Source organism: Staurois parvus, unplaced genomic scaffold (genome assembly GCF_062004578.1).
Source record: "Staurois parvus isolate SC_StPar_1 unplaced genomic scaffold, SC_StPar_1.0 ptg000540l, whole genome shotgun sequence".
Classification (NCBI taxonomy): Eukaryota; Metazoa; Chordata; class Amphibia; order Anura; family Ranidae; genus Staurois; species Staurois parvus.
Genome location: NW_028318336.1, coordinates 76,605 through 92,866, shown reverse-complemented (window position 1 = coordinate 92,866; position 16,262 = coordinate 76,605). Strand labels below are relative to the sequence as shown.

The following is a 16,262-nucleotide window of genomic DNA, read 5'->3' as shown; positions in this document are numbered from 1 at the left end:
TGCGCTTCGGCATGCTTTGCTGCATCTACAGACTGATTTCACTGGTGTAGGTTCAGTAACACTTTAAGGGCACATCAAGTAAATGGGACAATAGTAAGTCTTGTTTTGTCCTCAGAGTGTATGGAGCCACCATGTATTTCCTTCACACGTCTCGTATTGGACATCCCGAGTGGTTTTTGTGTCGGAGAATTTGCTTGTCTCATCATCGAAGGTTCCTCTTTGGACAACGGCCCAATCTGGTGACGCTCTTATCAGCGGATTTCCCCCCGCTGGGAGTTGCTCAATATTTTACTTTCTGCAGATATTTCCTCCTCACTCAGAACTGCCTCACTTGTCTGCTGCAGCTCCAGTGCTTTATAAAGGGAACCCGCAAGCTGCACCGTCTGTGATCCCAAGGGGTGGTCTTAGTTTGAGCTGATCAGCCAATCAGCGCATCTGCCTCGCACAGATCTGTGGAGAAGAAACAGGAAAAACAGTGAATCCGGAGGGAGCCCGCTCCAGCAGACGGTATTCTTGGGGCCATAATTGCTACTTGGGAGTGACAAAGGGGGAACGGCAACTCCTACCCAAAAACATCCAAGTATGGAGGGGGGCCCTTCACCCATTCCTCCTGGGAGCCAAGGCAAAAAGGCCAAATGTGCCCCCTCACCAGGGCCGGGACAAAGGGTGGGCAGAAGGGGCAGCTGCCCTGGCCACTGTGGGGCACCACAAGGAGACTGGAGGAAGATTTGTGTTGCGAGGGGGAATTTTTGGGGTTGGCAGGGAGTAAGAATCGTTCTAGGAGGGGAAATCTGGGGGATATGCTAGGAGTGGCGATATGGTAGAGGGGAGAGGGAATTTGTGCTAGGAGTGGATTTTTGTTTTTTGTGGGGGGGATTTGTGCTAGGAGGGGGCAACAGTAAAATCAGTCTGTAGATGCAGCAAATCATGCTTGTTATACTCACTGTGGAACCTAAGTGGTAAATCCTCCGCATTGTGTAAAAAGGCTGTTTGATCCTGTCTTCTCTGATCCTCTCCTTCTTCTATTCTCCCTAATCCATCCCCTGGATGGTACAGAGCTCCAGGAGTCACTTTGCACATGCTCAGTTTTGTGTGTATTGGTAGAGAGTGTTTCCTTTGGGAGGGTGCATATGATCAGCACTGGGCCAAACAGTGCAGTCCACACAGAGTGGTCGGAGGTTATGCAGCCTGATAGGACAGTGAGAGGAGAATGAAAACTCCTCCTACAAGCTTTAACATGTGCTCTGCTGGACACTGATAGAAGTCACAAGACTGCTCTATACTGCTGATGAGAAAAGGGATTTAGCAGTCTATATTTACTAAAATAATTGCATTTCCATGTTCTGTGTACTGTGGGAGCAGGGGTGGACTGACAACTCATGGGGCCCCCGGGCAATAGGGGATCATGGGGCCCCTGTGTCCTTGCCCAAACTCAAAAAAGCCTATGATAAAGGTACCAGGGGCATCTCATGGGGCCCCCTACTGACCCGAGCCCTCGGGCAGTGCCCGAGTTTCCAAATGGTAAGTCTGCCGCTGTATAGTAAATGAGGGGTCCGGGGAGAGCGGATATAGCGAATGTCGGGTCCGGGGAGAGCGGATATAGTGAATGTGGGGTCCGGGGAGACCGGATATAGTGAATACAGGGTCCGGGGAGACCAGATATAGTGAATGCAGGGTCCGGGGAGACCGGATATAGTGAATGCGGGGTCCGGGGAGACCAGATATAGTGAATGCAGGGTCCCGGGAGAGCGGATATAGTGAATGCAGGGTCCGGGGAGAGCGGATATAGTGAATGCGGGGTCCGGGGAGACCAGATATAGTGAATGCAGGGTCCGGGGAGACCGGATATAGTGAATGCAGGGTCCGGGGAGACCAGGTATAGTGAATGCAGGGTCCGGGGAGAGCGGATATAGTGAATGCAGGGTCCGGGGAGACCGGATATAGTGAATTCAGGGTCTGGGGGGACCAGATATAGTGACTGCAGGGTCCCGGGAGACCGGATATAGTGAATTCAGGGTCCGGGGAGACCGGATATAGTGAATGCAGGGTCCGGGGAGACCAGGTATAGTGAATGCAGGGTCCGGGGAGAGCGGATATAGTGAATGCAGGGTCTGGGGAGACCGGATATAGTGAATTCAGGGTCTGGGGGGACCAGATATAGTGACTGCAGGGTCCGGGGAGACCGGATATAGTGAATTCAGGGTCCGGGGAGACCGGATATAGTGAATGCAGGGTCCGGGGAGACCGGATATAGTGAATGCAGGGTCCGGGGAGACCGGATATAGTGAATGCGGGGTCCGGGGAGACCAGATATAGTGAATGCAGGGTCCGGGGAGAGCGGATATAGTGAATGCGGGGTCCGGTGAGACCAGATATAGTGAATGCAGGGTCCGGGGAGACCGGATATAATGAATGCAGGGTCCGGGGAGACCAGATATAGTGAATGCAGGGTCCCGGGAGAGCGGATATAGTGAATGCAGGGTCCGGGGAGACCGGATATAGTGAATGCGGGGTCCGGGGAGACCAGATATAGTGAATGCAGGGTCCGGGGAGACCAGATATAGTGAATGCAGGGTCCCGGGAGAGCGGATATAGTGAATGCAGGGTCCGGGGAGAGCGGATATAGTGAATGCGGGGTCCGGGGAGACCAGATATAGTGAATGCAGGGTCCCAGGAGAGCGGATATAGTGAATGCAGGGTCCGGGGAGAGCGGATATAGTGAATGCAGGGTCCGGGGAGAGCTCACGCCATACACTTGCATTTTATAACATCAGCATTGTAATAATATTACAAACAATAGTTATTAGTGAAATCCAATATGAAATTACTAGAAAAATCCCCTTACGCCTTTTGAGTACTGCCTGTCTGCTGGCCACCTCTTTCCAGAACCTCCTGGATTCCCAGCATGCTTTGCAGCTTCTCATCCATATAAAGAACTACATATCCCACGGTCCCTTGGCGATTCCTGTACTGACTCCGCCACCTGAAACTCCTCCTCTCTGAAGGCGGGCTCTGTGAAAGGTGTGACACAGCGGTGCCAACTCGCAGGGCATACTGACTCCATGTCACGGAATTCCGGGAAGGAATATTTACAAACTTCAAGATGGTTCAGAGTAATAGGAGAAGGCTGGAAATCATTGGAATACAATGTATGATTTTCCATTTTGACCATTGATATCCTTTAGCAGTGGATAGCCCAGTTTCCATTGAGTCTGTTGGCTGGGAGGAGGAAGAGGATAGAACAAGATGGCGCTTCTAAGTGCAGTATATCCAGAAGAATCTTTAATAATGACGGCTAGAAACACTTACAGGCTCAATAGAATCGTCAGAGTGCAGAGGCTCAATCCACCATGTGAGAACCCAGCAGCTGCAAGGGGAGCTGAGGATCAGTTGTCCAAGATGGCCACCGCAAGTTCCAGGATCGCTGGAACGCACACTGGCCAGGAGACCGCAACCGGAAGTGACGTGGGTTAGGAATGGGCGTGGAACGATGACGCATGTGCAGAGCTCCTTCTTCAAGACCGATGCCAATGAGTGATAGGAGCTGAATTAATAGGAATAAGCGGCGGGGAGGGGGCGGCGGCCTGAGGAGACAGAAGTGCACGCCCCCCTGAAGACCAAACAATGGAGGCCAAGAAGCTTTCTAGGCTATGGGGTGTGTGTTTCTATTGATGCACACAGCGTAGGGAGACACACCCATATGGAAGAAAAATATATTTGAAATACTACAATTTTGGCCATTTTCAATATATTTCAAAATATATTTCAATAAATATATCTATATATCGAAATGCGTTTTTATTACAAAATATATGAAAAATATTTTTAAAAATACATTTTCAAATATACTGGATGTCTTTAAAAATACAAATTTACATTTTTGGAACTCATTTACAAATATATGTAAAAATATATGTTAAAATGACTTTTTTATATGTTAAAAAAAATCTGAAGAATATATTTAAGAAATATATATTTTTTAAAATATTCTTCAGATTTTTTTAAACATATTTTTGCTGCAACCAGGGCGGACTAACCATTTGGAAACTCAGGCACTACCCGAGGGCCCGGGTCAGTAGGGGGCCCCATGAGATGCCCCTGGTACCTTTTTCATATGCTTTTTTGAGTTTGGGCAAGAACACGGGCCCCATGATCCCCTGTTGCCTGGGGGGCTCCATGAGTTGTCAGTCCACCACTGGCTGCAACTGATTATAAAGCGCGTGCTGGAGTTTGGCTTCTATGGGTTAGTGCGTCTAAATCTGCTAATACATCTAACAGTCCTCTCCCCCAAACTGCTGTCCATAATTGCCCCCCCCCCCTGCGCTCCTTCCTCCAGAGTGGGGGAGCTCTAATACAGAAGGTGTGTTCCTGGCCAGATCTTCAGGTGAAAACATAGGGGAAAAAAAAGCCTAAAAAAAAAGAAAACAAATGCACCCGAATCAAGTCAGTGTGAAGTTCTACAAATGTTCACTTCAGTCAAGAAACCGATACAATATGTACGTAACTTCATAGAAAGATACGATGAGTGACTGTCCCGGGACTATGCTGGAGTCAGCTCCCAGGCGTTCACACACTCCAAGTAAACGGACGCCGCGTTGCGGGCGGTCGGTCTGGTCTTGTGGTGTCAGTGACGGGGAGGGGAGATGACAGGAACTGACGGGAGAGGAGGAAGAAGGAGGAAGAGGGAACAGCCGGCTGAGAGAGGAGAAGTAAACAACACGCGATGTAGAAAAATCACCCCTGCCCAATCCCTGAGATAGAATCCGCCTGGGTGATGCCAGCTGCCAGCGCTGTGCCCGCCGCGTCCTGTGGAAGAACAGAGACGACGCAACTCCGGATGAGCGAACGCAATGAAACTTCCAAAAATCTGTCCTGATCAGAACTAGACTGACCCCAAATCTGCAATCTGATTACATATCGGTAAAGGGAAAAGGTCAGAATATCACATTTACACATCATCATAATTAATAATAATAATTTTTGTATTGTTATTATTATTTATTACTATTATTTGTATTATTGTTATTAATTTTGGTATTGTTGTTATTATTATTTATTATTATTATTGTTTTGGTACCTCACCTCAACCTAGGCAACAGCACTGACTTTTGACCTCACCTCAGCCTAGACAAAGTCATTGACTTGTGACCTCACCTAATCCCAGGCAACATTACTGACTTGTGACCTCACCTCAACCTAGGCAACAGCTCTGACTGGTGACCTCACCTCAGCCTAGACAAAGTCATTGACTGGTGTCCTCACCTCAGCCTAGGCAAGGTCTCTGACTAGTTACTTCACCTCAGCCTAGGCAAAGTCATTGACTGGTGTCCTCACCTCAGCTTAGGCAAAGTCACTGAGTGGTCTCCTCACCTCAGCCTAGACAAAGTCATTGACTGGTGTCCTCACCTCAACCTACGCAACATTACTGACTGGTGTCCTCACCTAATCCCAGGCAACATTACTGACTTGTGACCTCAATTAATCCCAGGCTACATTACTGACTTGTGACCTCACCTAATCCCAGGCAACATTACTGACTTGTGACCTCACCTCAACCTAGGCAACATTACTGACTTGTGACCTCACCTCAACCTAGGCAACAGCACTGACTGGTGACCTCACCTCAGCCTAGACAAAGTCATTGACTGGTGTCCTCACCTCAGCCTAGGCAATGCCACTGACTAGTTACCTCAGCTCAGCCTAGGCAAAGTCACTGACTGATGACCTCACCTCAGCCTAGGCAAAGTCACTGACTAGTTACCTCACCTCAGCCTAGTCAAAGTCACTGACTGGTGGCATCACCTCAGATTAGGCAAAGTCACTGAGTGGTGACTTCACCTCAGCCTAGGCAAAGTCACTGACTGGTGTCCTCACCTCAGCCTAGGCAAAGTCACTGACGGGCGACCTCATCTCAGCCTAGGCAACGTCACTGACTAGTGACCTCAGCCCAGCCTAGGCAACATCACTGACTAGTGACCTCACCCCAACCTAGGCAACGTCACTGAGTAGTGACCTTACCTCTGCCTAGGCAGTCTTTTTAATGATAAAAGGTGGAGCTTTTCTGAACAATGATCCTGTTGCTGTATATGGTGACATGTCCGGGATTTATTCATGCAGATTTGTACAATTACTGAAAGGTCTGCTTAGCTGATGACTAGAAGTGGTCATTGACTGTAAGCTGAAGATGTTCAGTAATCTGGTTCTGATAATGGTTTCTGTTTTCTTTTTTTGGCAGGTGATAAAGACTTCCCAGACGACCAATGTCTCACAAGGTTCTTCTTCTGGCCATCTATCACCTTTCAATTGTTTTGGTTTCCATGAATGCCAGTCCCGGGGTTCTTCTTCCTGGACGTCCTTTTGTCACGGTCTGGAACGCCCCGACCAACCACTGCTGGGAGAAGTATGGTGTGGACCTGGACTTGGATCCATTTGACATTGTGGTCAATGAGAACCAATCCTTTGCAGGCAGTGAGATGGTGATCTTCTATGAAACTCAGCTGGGATTGTACCCTTATTACGACTTGGATGGCAGCCCCATCAATGACGGATTGCCTCAGAACGCAAGCCTTAGTGACCACCTTAACCAGGCCTACAAAGACCTGGTGACTACTATCCCTTCTCTGGACTTCATAGGGGCGGCCGTCATAGATTGGGAGGATTGGAGGCCTTTGTGGGATCGGAACTGGGACAGAAAGGACATCTATAGAAAGCATTCTCGGGAACTGGTGCGGAAGCGACACCCCCAATGGCCTAAGCAGAAGGTACTGCTGGAGGCCAAAAGAGAGTTTGAGGAGGCCGCTGAAAAGTTTATAACGTCTACATTGGCTTTAAGCCGTAAACTAAGGCCCGGCGGGCTGTGGGGCCTCTATGGCTTTCCTAACTGCTACAATTACGACTACAAAAAAGCTCTCTACAATTACACGGGAGAATGCCCGCCGGTCGATGTGGCCAGGAACAACCTTCTGAAATGGATGTGGAGGTCCAGCCAGGCGCTCTATCCGGACATCTACCTGGAACAAATGCTGAAGGACTCTGTGTGTGTCAGTCAGTTCGTGAAACACCGCCTGGAAGAGGCTTTCAGAGTATCTGGACAGTCAGAAGAGGGTGAGCTCCCGGTATTTCCCTACGCCCGGATCGTGTACACATACAGCATGGACTTCCTGACCCAGGTAAGTGGCAGATGGGGACCCATACAGCCTACCTGACAGGACCACACACACAGCTTGGTTTACCCCATCCTTGGTGTACATCTACAGGGGTCATTGCTGGCAGTGCAGAGAACGGGGGCAGTGCTGGCAGAGCAGTGGACAGGGGTCAGTGCTGGAAGGGCAGAGGACAGGGGTAACTGCTGGCTGGACAGAGCATAGGGGTTACTGCTGGCAGGGCAGAGGACAGGGGTCATTGCTGGCAGGGCAGAGGAGAGGGGTCACTGTTGGCAGAGCAGAGGACAGGGGTCACTGCTGGCAGAGCAGAGGACAGGGGTCACTGCTGGCAGGCCAGAGGAGAGGGGTCACAGCTGGCTGGGCAGAGGACAGGGGTCATTGCTGGCAGGCCAGAGGAGAGGGGTCACTGCTGGCTGGGCAGAGGACAGGGGTCATTGCTGGCAGGCCAGAGGAGAGGGGTCACTGCTGGCTGGGCAGAGGACAGGGGTCACTGCTGGCAGGGCAGAGGAGAGGGGTCACTGCTGGCAGAGCAGAGGACAGGGGTCACTGCTGGCAGAGCAGAGGACAGGGGTCACTGTTGGCAGGGCAGAGGAGAGGGGTCAGTGCTGGAAGGGCAGAGGACAGGGGTCACTGCTGGCATGGCAGAAGAGAGGGGTCACTGCTGGCAGGGCAGAGGACAGGGGTCAGTGCTGGAAGGGCAGAGGACAGGGGTAACTGCTGGCAGGGCAGAGGAGAGGGGTCACTGTTGGCAGAGCAGAGGACAGGGGTCACTGCTGGCAGAGCAGAGGACAGGGGTCACTGCTGGCAGGCCAGAGGAGAGGGGTCACTGCTGGCAGAGCAGAGGACAGGGGTCACTGCTGGCAGAGCAGAGGACAGGGGTCACTGCTGGCAGGCCATAGGAGAGGGGTCACTGCTGGCTGGGCAGAGGACAGGGGTCATTGCTGGCAGGGCAGAGGACAGGGGTCACTGCTGGCAGGGCAGAGGAGAGGGGTCACTGCTGGCAGGGCAGAGGACAGGGGTCACTGCTGGCAGGGCAGAGGACAGGGGTCACTGCTGGCAGGGCAGAGGAGAGGGGTCACTTCTGGCTGGGCAGAGGACAGGGGTCACTGCTGGCAGAGCAGAGGAGAGGGGTCACTGCTGGCAGGGCAGAGGAGAGGGGTCACTGCTGGCAGGGCAGAGGAGAGGGGTCACTGCTGGCAGGGCAGAGCTCCTTCTCTCATCCCTGCACTGCACATAACCTGGGCACAGGCAGCAGAGCTCCTCCTGCAGGGGAGGACAGGGGAGCTGTACAGGCAGCCTTCCCCACCCCGGTGGGCCCCCTGTTGACCAGATTATCGATTTAGCTGGGCAGTACCTTTACAAAGCTGCAAGGAGAAGGCAGCTGTCTGCAGTATGGTTTAGTGGGCAGGCAGAGTGTTTGTGGTGGTGGGGGGGGGGGGGGGGCAGTTGGGACAATACTGGGATCAGGAGGGCACAAAACTGGGATCAGGAGGGCACAGTACTGGGATCAGGAAGGCATAATACGGGGGGGGGGGGGGGGGTCAGGAGAGCACAATACTGGGGGGGATCAGGAGGGTACAGTACTGGGAGGGATCAGGAGGGCACAATACTGGGATCAGGAAGGCACAGTACTGGGGGGATCAGGGGGGCACAGTACTGGGGGGTCAAGAGGGCACAATACTGGTGGGATCAGGGGGGCACAATACTGGAAGGGATCAGGAAGGCACAATACTGGGGGGGGGGGGGGGTTAGGAGGGCACAATACTGGGATCAGGAGGGCACAATACTGGGAGGGATCAGGAGGGCACAATACTGGGAGGGATCAGGAGGGCACAATACTGGGAGGGATCAGGAGGGCACAATACTGGGTGGGATTAGGAGGGCACAATACTGGGATCAGGAGGGCACAATACTGGGGGGGATCAGGAGGGCACAATACTGGGATCAGGAAGGCACAGTACAGGTTCTGGGACGCTGCCCGGGACATGGCCATCCTGACAGCTAAAAGCGTAACTGTCCCGGCAAATCCAGGACAGCTGGCAAGTATGATATAATGATAAACTATCATGGGGCCCACATTAACCTGGGGCCCCTGGGCAGTGTCCATGTACTAAGAAAGCCTTGCATATGGTCAGCTTAAAGGAGATTGTACAATCAGGTTGTACTGTGTGGCCAGCATACCAGTCCAGTCATTTATCTGATGCCTTTGGTTAGTCACATGACACAAGTTCTGACTCTTCTGTATCCCGCAGGAAGATCTAATCCAGACGATTGGACAGAGCGCAGCGCTGGGAACTGCGGGCGTCGTCCTTTGGGGAAACAATGACTACAGCCGCAGCAAGGTAACCGGAAAAGGAGAGGTCACTGACGCTCAGACGCTTCTCAGACGGGTGTCTCTTATAATGACAGGTCCTCTTTAATAACACAGCTGGGATGAAAAGGAAGAAGGAAAGCAAAGAGAGAAATAAATAGAAGATACATGATAAACAAAAACAATAACAAGACGGAAATGTGAATTGTAGGATGAAAAGTGAGCGAGGGAATAAAAAAATTAAAAATTAAAATAAATTCTTTTATTATAGTCCAAAACATTTAAAAAAATGAACAAAATAGAAAACATGATTGGCTGTCACAGCGGTCACATGATCGTATGCAAGTATGGATCGGGAGCTTAGCGATCTCCGCTGGCTGCCACGCAGGGACCGCGTTCTCAGCACAGGAAGTAGTTTTCCCAGGGCCACATATATGCAGCAGCTCTGCGTTCAGGCCCACCTACCAAGCGGTCGCATATATTCGTCCTGCCAGCACCATGAAAATCTGTGCGATCTGCGCTTTGCCCGTTCTAGCGATTCCACGGTGATTGACTTTCTGGATATGACGTTACAAGGACATCCAGATACGGGCGGGGGCGGACTGACCATTCGAGAACTCGGGCACTGCCCGAGGGCCCGGGGTCAGTAGGGGCCCCATGAGATGCCCCTGGTACCTTTCATAGGCTTTTTTGGGTGTGGTTTGAGTTTAAAAGAGGACACAGGGGCCCCATGATCCCCTATTGCCCGGGGGCCCCATGAGTTGTCAGTCCGCCCCTGGATACGGGTGTTGTGTCTGCACGCCCGGGGAATGCTGCATTACTTGCTTCCTCTGTCTCACACCCTCAGGGCCGCACCAGTCGCCAGGTTCATCCGTGCCCGCCGTAATTGCTCAGCAGACGACACCTTTTATAAGGAACATCATAAGTACACAAATAAAACGAAGGGTATACCCAGAATGGAGCATACGAAGGCGCAGGAGACTCGCAGGAGCCGAGGATCGAGGACACCGAAAAGGAAGTGACCGAATGAAATCACCAGGAATTGCTATTGATAGTCAGTCACCGTTGTTATCAGTTTTTCTTGTTACATACATAGTTAGTCTGGCTGAAAAAAGACAAAAGTCCATCCAGTTCAACCACAGAAAAAAAAGTTATAATCCTCCACCCACAGTTGATCCAGAGGAAGGCAAAAAACCCCCAGCAAAGCATGATCCAATTTGCTCCTGCAGGGAAAAAAATTCCTTCCTGATCCCCCGAGAAACAATCGGATATTCCCTGGATCAACTTCTTGTGAATTCTTCCTCGTCATGTTTTTTTTTCTTTTACAATTTTTTTATTTACATTTTTTTTCTTTTACAATTTAAAAAAATAGAATTTTTCAGGTACTGTCAGGTACAACTTTCATGCAACTTTTGAGGGTTAACATTGACATCGATGGCTCTCAAGTTGCATAAAAGTCGAACCAAAGCGGTACATAAACTACTCTGAAGTCACTGCAACTTTTTTTAACAGGAGAAGTCGCTGCAACTTTAAAGCGGAGCTCCGCCCAAAAGGGGAGGTTCCGCTTTAAGGACTGCTCCCCCGCTCCCCATTAAGGATTGGCACCTTTGGGGGGCAGGGCCATGGGGGGGAGCAGGTACCCGAATTTGACAGGTACCTGCTCCCACTTTTGGTCTGATCGCCTAGGCGATCAGAAGCGGAAGGTGTCCTCCCTCCCTGTAGTCTTTTGGGACACGTGACAGGTCCCAGGAGACTACAGGACCATTCATGAAGCACAGCGCTACTTGTGCATGTGCAGTGGGTACCCATCTGTGAAGCCGCAAGCTGTCACAGCCGGGTGCCCACACTGAAGATGCCGGCCTCCTGGAATACAGGAAGGCCGGTGAAACGGGCTGTAGGGGACACATCGCAGGGCCGAGGGACAGGTAAGTGGTTGTTTTTTAAAAGTCAGCAGCTACAGTTTTTGTAGCTGCTGACTTTTATTTTTTGACAGCTTGAGTGGAACTCCGCTTTAAGTCACACATATATGAATGGTTATCATAGGAAAACATGGGTTTTTGACTTGTCATGCAACTTTGATGTCCGAATGTCGCACAAGCAGGCCCGGACTGGGACAAAAAATAGGCCCGGGTATTTTGGACTGAGCAGCCCCAAGCCTGGGGACCCTTTTCTTGGAGCCCAGCAGCGGAACGCCAGGGCCCGGTCGCAAGAGCCACCGTTGGTAACCTAAAGGTTACCCTGGGGACCCTGGTAGTTCTGCCATTAGTGTCAGTAGGTTTTTTTATTTTTATTTAATTTTTTACAATGTTATATTTTATTTTGTTTTTACATTTCTTTGTAGGAGAGAGAGAAAGATAGAACGAAAGAGAAAAGAATGGAAAAGAAAAGAGAGAAAGAAATAAAGGAGGGAAGGAAGGAAGGAAGGAGGGGAAAGGAGGACAGTAGGAAAGAAGAAAGGAGGGAAAGAAAGGAGAAAGGAAGGAATGAAAGAGGGAAGGAAGGAAGGAAGGAAGGAAAGAAAGAAAGAAAGAAAGAAAGAAAGAAAGAAAGAAAGAAAGAAAGAAAGAAAGAAAGAAAGAAAGAAAGAAAGGAATGTAGGAAGGAGGTAAAGAAAGAAGGAAGGAAGGAGGGAAAGAAGGAAAGAGGAAAAGAAGGAAGGAGGGAATGAAGGAAGGAGGGAATGAAGGAAGGAGGGAAGGAAGGAAAGAAGGAAAGAGGGAAAGAAGGAAGGAGAGAAAGAAGGAAGGAGGAAAACAAGGAAGGAGGGAAAGAAAGAAAGAAAGAAAGAAAGAAAGAAAAAGAAAGAAAGAAAGGAGAGAAACAGGAGACATAAGGAAAGAAGTAAAGAAAGGAGAGAAAGAGGAGAGAGAGAAACGTATAGAAAGAAAGAAATTCACGGCCTGGTTCCTATATGTGTTTCCCCTCCTATCCAGGCAGCCCCAGCCCACCAAGCAAATGCCCGGTGTGCCCTATGACCAGGGGCGGACTGACAACTCATGGGGCCCCCAGGCAATAGGGGATCATGGGACCCCTGTGTCCTTTCCCAAACTCAAAAAAGCCTATGAAAAAGGTACCAGGGGCATCTCATGGGGCCCCCTACTGACCCCGGGCCCTCGGGCAGTGTCCGAGTTTCCAAATGGTCAGTCCGCCCCTGCCTATGACCAGTCTGGACCTGCACACAAGTGTGAATGGTGTCCCCATCAGGCACTTCCCATATATGGCGCTGTTTCGCGTCTAATGCTCGTTATGATGAAGGCCCTTTTGGGCAGAAACACGTCAACTTCTCTGAGTTTTTACCCCTGTGGATGGATTCATCAATTTGTATGGATTGGAACCCCTGTGGGGCTTTAATGCTGTCTGTGGCCCCCTCTCCCTATTTGTCCCATTTACCGTTATCACTGAGAGTAAAAGAAAATTACAAATTTGGGGTTGTCACTAGAACCGGAATAGAGGGGAAATCCTCCAATGGGGACACTAGGGGGTTAGGATCCTGTTGGAAAATATCTGCTATCGGTTCACTGTGAATATATTGTTCTTCTGATAATCCCTTGAAACATTGACAAGCTTTTAAATGTTTGTCCTTCATGCTGACTGTGCTGTGTTCTGTCGCAGGAGGCGTGTCTGGCGGTGAAGTCGTACATAGACTCCACACTGGGGATGTATGTGGTCAATGTGACGAATGGCGCCACCCTGTGTAGTCAGGCGCTGTGCACAGGAAACGGACGCTGCGTGCGCAAAGACTCCACCTCTAACAGCCACCTCCACCTGCACCCCGACAGCTTCAGCATTAGAAGGAACCCCGAGGGCAGAGGCTTCCTGGTCTCCGGAGAAGCCTCCAAGATGGACGTGGTGCATATGGCTCTCCATTTCCAGTGCCGCTGTTATCCTGGATGGGAGGGGCCGGATTGCTCCCACCGAACCGGCTGACCGACGCCGCGCTACAGTCCACTTCACGCTTTTCAAAGCAGAGAGGCGCACTCGCTAAACTGTCTGCAACCAATGAGGGAGAAATGTATGAACAGAATACAGATGTGGAGGAGAAGCCCATCCATCCCAGTCCAGGATCCCTATACTGCCCAGTGGGCTCAGAGCAACATACAGGACATCCATCTCAGTCCAGGATCCCTATACTTCCCAATGGGCTCAGATCAAAATACAGGACATCCATCCCAGTTCAGGATCCCTATACTGCCCAATGGGCTCAGAGCAACATACAGTACATCCATCCCAGTCCAGGATCCCTATACTGCCGAATGGACTCAGACCAAAATATAGTACATCCGTCCCAGTCCAGGATCCCTATACTGCCCAATGGGCTCAGATCAAAATACAGTACATGCAGCTCAGTCCAGGATCCCTATACTGTCCATCTCAGTCCAGGATCCCTATACTGCCCAATGGGCTCAGATCAAAATACAGGACATCCATCCCAGTTCAGGATCCCTATACTGCCCAATGGGCTCAGAGCAACATACAGTACATCCATCCCAGTCCAGGATCCCTATACTCCCTATAGGGTTTAGCTGAGCATACAGGGCATTAATTTCAGCCCAGGATCCCTATATAATCCCTATAGGGTTTAACCCACCATACAGTACATCCATCTCAGTCCAGGATCCCTATACTCCCCATAGGGTTTAGCCCAACATGCAGGACATCCATCTCAGTCCAGGATCCCTATATTTCCCATGGGGCTCAGAGCAACATACAGTACATCCATCTCAGTCCAGGATCCCAATACTCCCCATAGGGCTTAGAGCAACATACAGTACATCCTCCCCAGCCCAGGATCCCTATACTCAACATGGGGCTCAGAACAACCTTCAATATATCCATTTCAGTCCAGGATCCCTATACTCCCCAAGGAGGCTCAGATCAAAATACAGTACATCCATCTCAGTCCAGGATCACTATACTCCCCATGGGGCTCAGGCCAACATACAGTGCATTTATGCCAGTCCAGGATCCCCATACTCCCCACGGGGCTCAGGGTAACATACAGTACATCCACCCCAGTCCAGGATACATATACTCCCTATAAGGCCCAAACCATCCCAGTCCAGGATCCCTATACATCTCATTAGGCTCAGAGCAATATACAGTACATCCATCCCAGTTCAGGATACATATACTCCCTATAAGGCCCAAACCATCCCAGTCCAGCAACCCTATACATCTCATTAGGCTCAGAGCAATATACAGTACATCCATCCCAGTCCAGGATACATATACTCCCTATAAGGCCCGAACCATCCCAGTCCAGGATCCCTATACATCTCCTTAGGCTCAGAGCAATATACGGTACATCCATCCCTGTACAGGATCACTATACTCCCCATGGGGCTCAGGCCAACATACAGTGCATGTATCCCAGTCCAGGATCCCTATACTCCATGTAGGGCACAGACCATCCAAGTCCAAGATCCTTATGCTCCCCACAGGTCTCAGAGCATCATACAACCTAGGAGTGGAAAAAAAGAAATATTCAATTTTTTCTCTGTCTAAGAACACTCCAAATATGTGCCATAAAAACTGCTGCATACTCTGACTGGTGATTTGCACTCTCTGTATACATGCATGGGAAAAAGCTGCTGGATAATTCCTGCAGGGAATCCTCCTCCGCCTGTACGCTGCATCCATGACACGCATTTCCTGCAAAAAAAAAATTAAATATCAATTTAAAAGGGACATTCTATGATAACACCAAAGAATCCAATAACCAGCCAGGTTACAATGAGAAAACCAAAAAGGACCTTGAAATAATTTTGCTAAAACACACTAAATAAAGAAATTGCTTTTGTCAATCAATGTTTTATTGTATCATCATTTCTATCACAAATTATGGTACATTATACATATTTATAGGTGGAGCTCTGTTTCCATTCCAGTGACCAACTGTCCATCCAGAGCCTCTGGCTTATAGATCGGATACGTTCTGCATAATATATATATATATACTATATTGCCAAAAGTATTGGCCCCGCCCTACATATCATGTGATTCAGGTGTTCCAATCCCCTCCATGGACACAGGTGTATACAATCAAGCCCCTAGGCATGCAGACGGCTTCTACAAACATTGGTGAAAGAATGGGTCGCTCTCAGGAGCTCAGTGACTCCAAGCGTGGTCCCGTGATAGGTGGCCACCTGTGCAATAAGTCCATCCGTGACATTTCCTGGCTACTAAATATTCCACGCTCATCTGTTAGTGGGATTATAACAAAGTGGAAGCAACTGGGAACAACAGCCACTCAGCCACCAAGTGGTAGGCCATGTCACATGACAGAGCGGGGTCAGCGCATGCTGAAGCGCACAGTGCGCAGAAGTCACCAACTGTCTGCAGAGCCAATAGCTAAAGATCTCCAAACTTGGTGTGACCTTCAGATTAGCACACATACCCCCGGGGATGTTCCAGAAGATGAGTCCCTCCAAGACCAGTCCTACCTATAACCACCATGGTGGGCCATCCTCATCACCAGACAAGCCGCCATGTCCTTCACCTCCAGAACGTTCAGGCGTGGAGCCGCCCCAGACTCCATCCGAGACCTCAGAACACCTCTCAAGGGCTATTCCAATCCCCCCTCCCCCACCCTGCCCCACATCTACCCCACTCCCCCCTCCTCCACCACCACCACCTCCCCCACCCTGCCAAACATCTACCCCACTCCTCCCTCCTCCACCACCGCCACTTCCCCTACCCTGTCCCACATCTACCCGACTCTCCCCTCCACAACCAACACCTCCCACATCTACCCCACTCCTCCCTCCTCCACCACCGCCACCTCCCCC

General features: G+C 50.3%; 1 protein-coding gene across 2 annotated transcripts; it reads left to right on the top strand.

Annotated features, from left to right (window-relative positions):
• The first annotated feature begins 340 nt into the window (after positions 1-340).
• LOC149451406 (hyaluronidase-1-like) lies at positions 341-15,278 on the top strand. 2 transcript variants are annotated; one of them, XM_089690695.1, is made up of 4 exons: positions 341-507; positions 6,236-7,169; positions 9,416-9,505; positions 13,087-15,278. In XM_089690695.1, the coding sequence occupies exons 2-4, from the start codon at positions 6,261-6,263 to the stop codon at positions 13,399-13,401; spliced, it is 1,314 nt and encodes a 437-aa protein (XP_089546821.1). In that variant the 5' UTR covers positions 341-507; positions 6,236-6,260; the 3' UTR covers positions 13,402-15,278. The 2 variants fall into 2 exon arrangements, with proteins under 2 accessions (XP_089546821.1, XP_089546820.1); XM_089690694.1 differs by lacking the exon at positions 341-507 and adding an exon at positions 4,647-4,933.
• Positions 15,279-16,262: the final 984 nt, after the last annotated feature.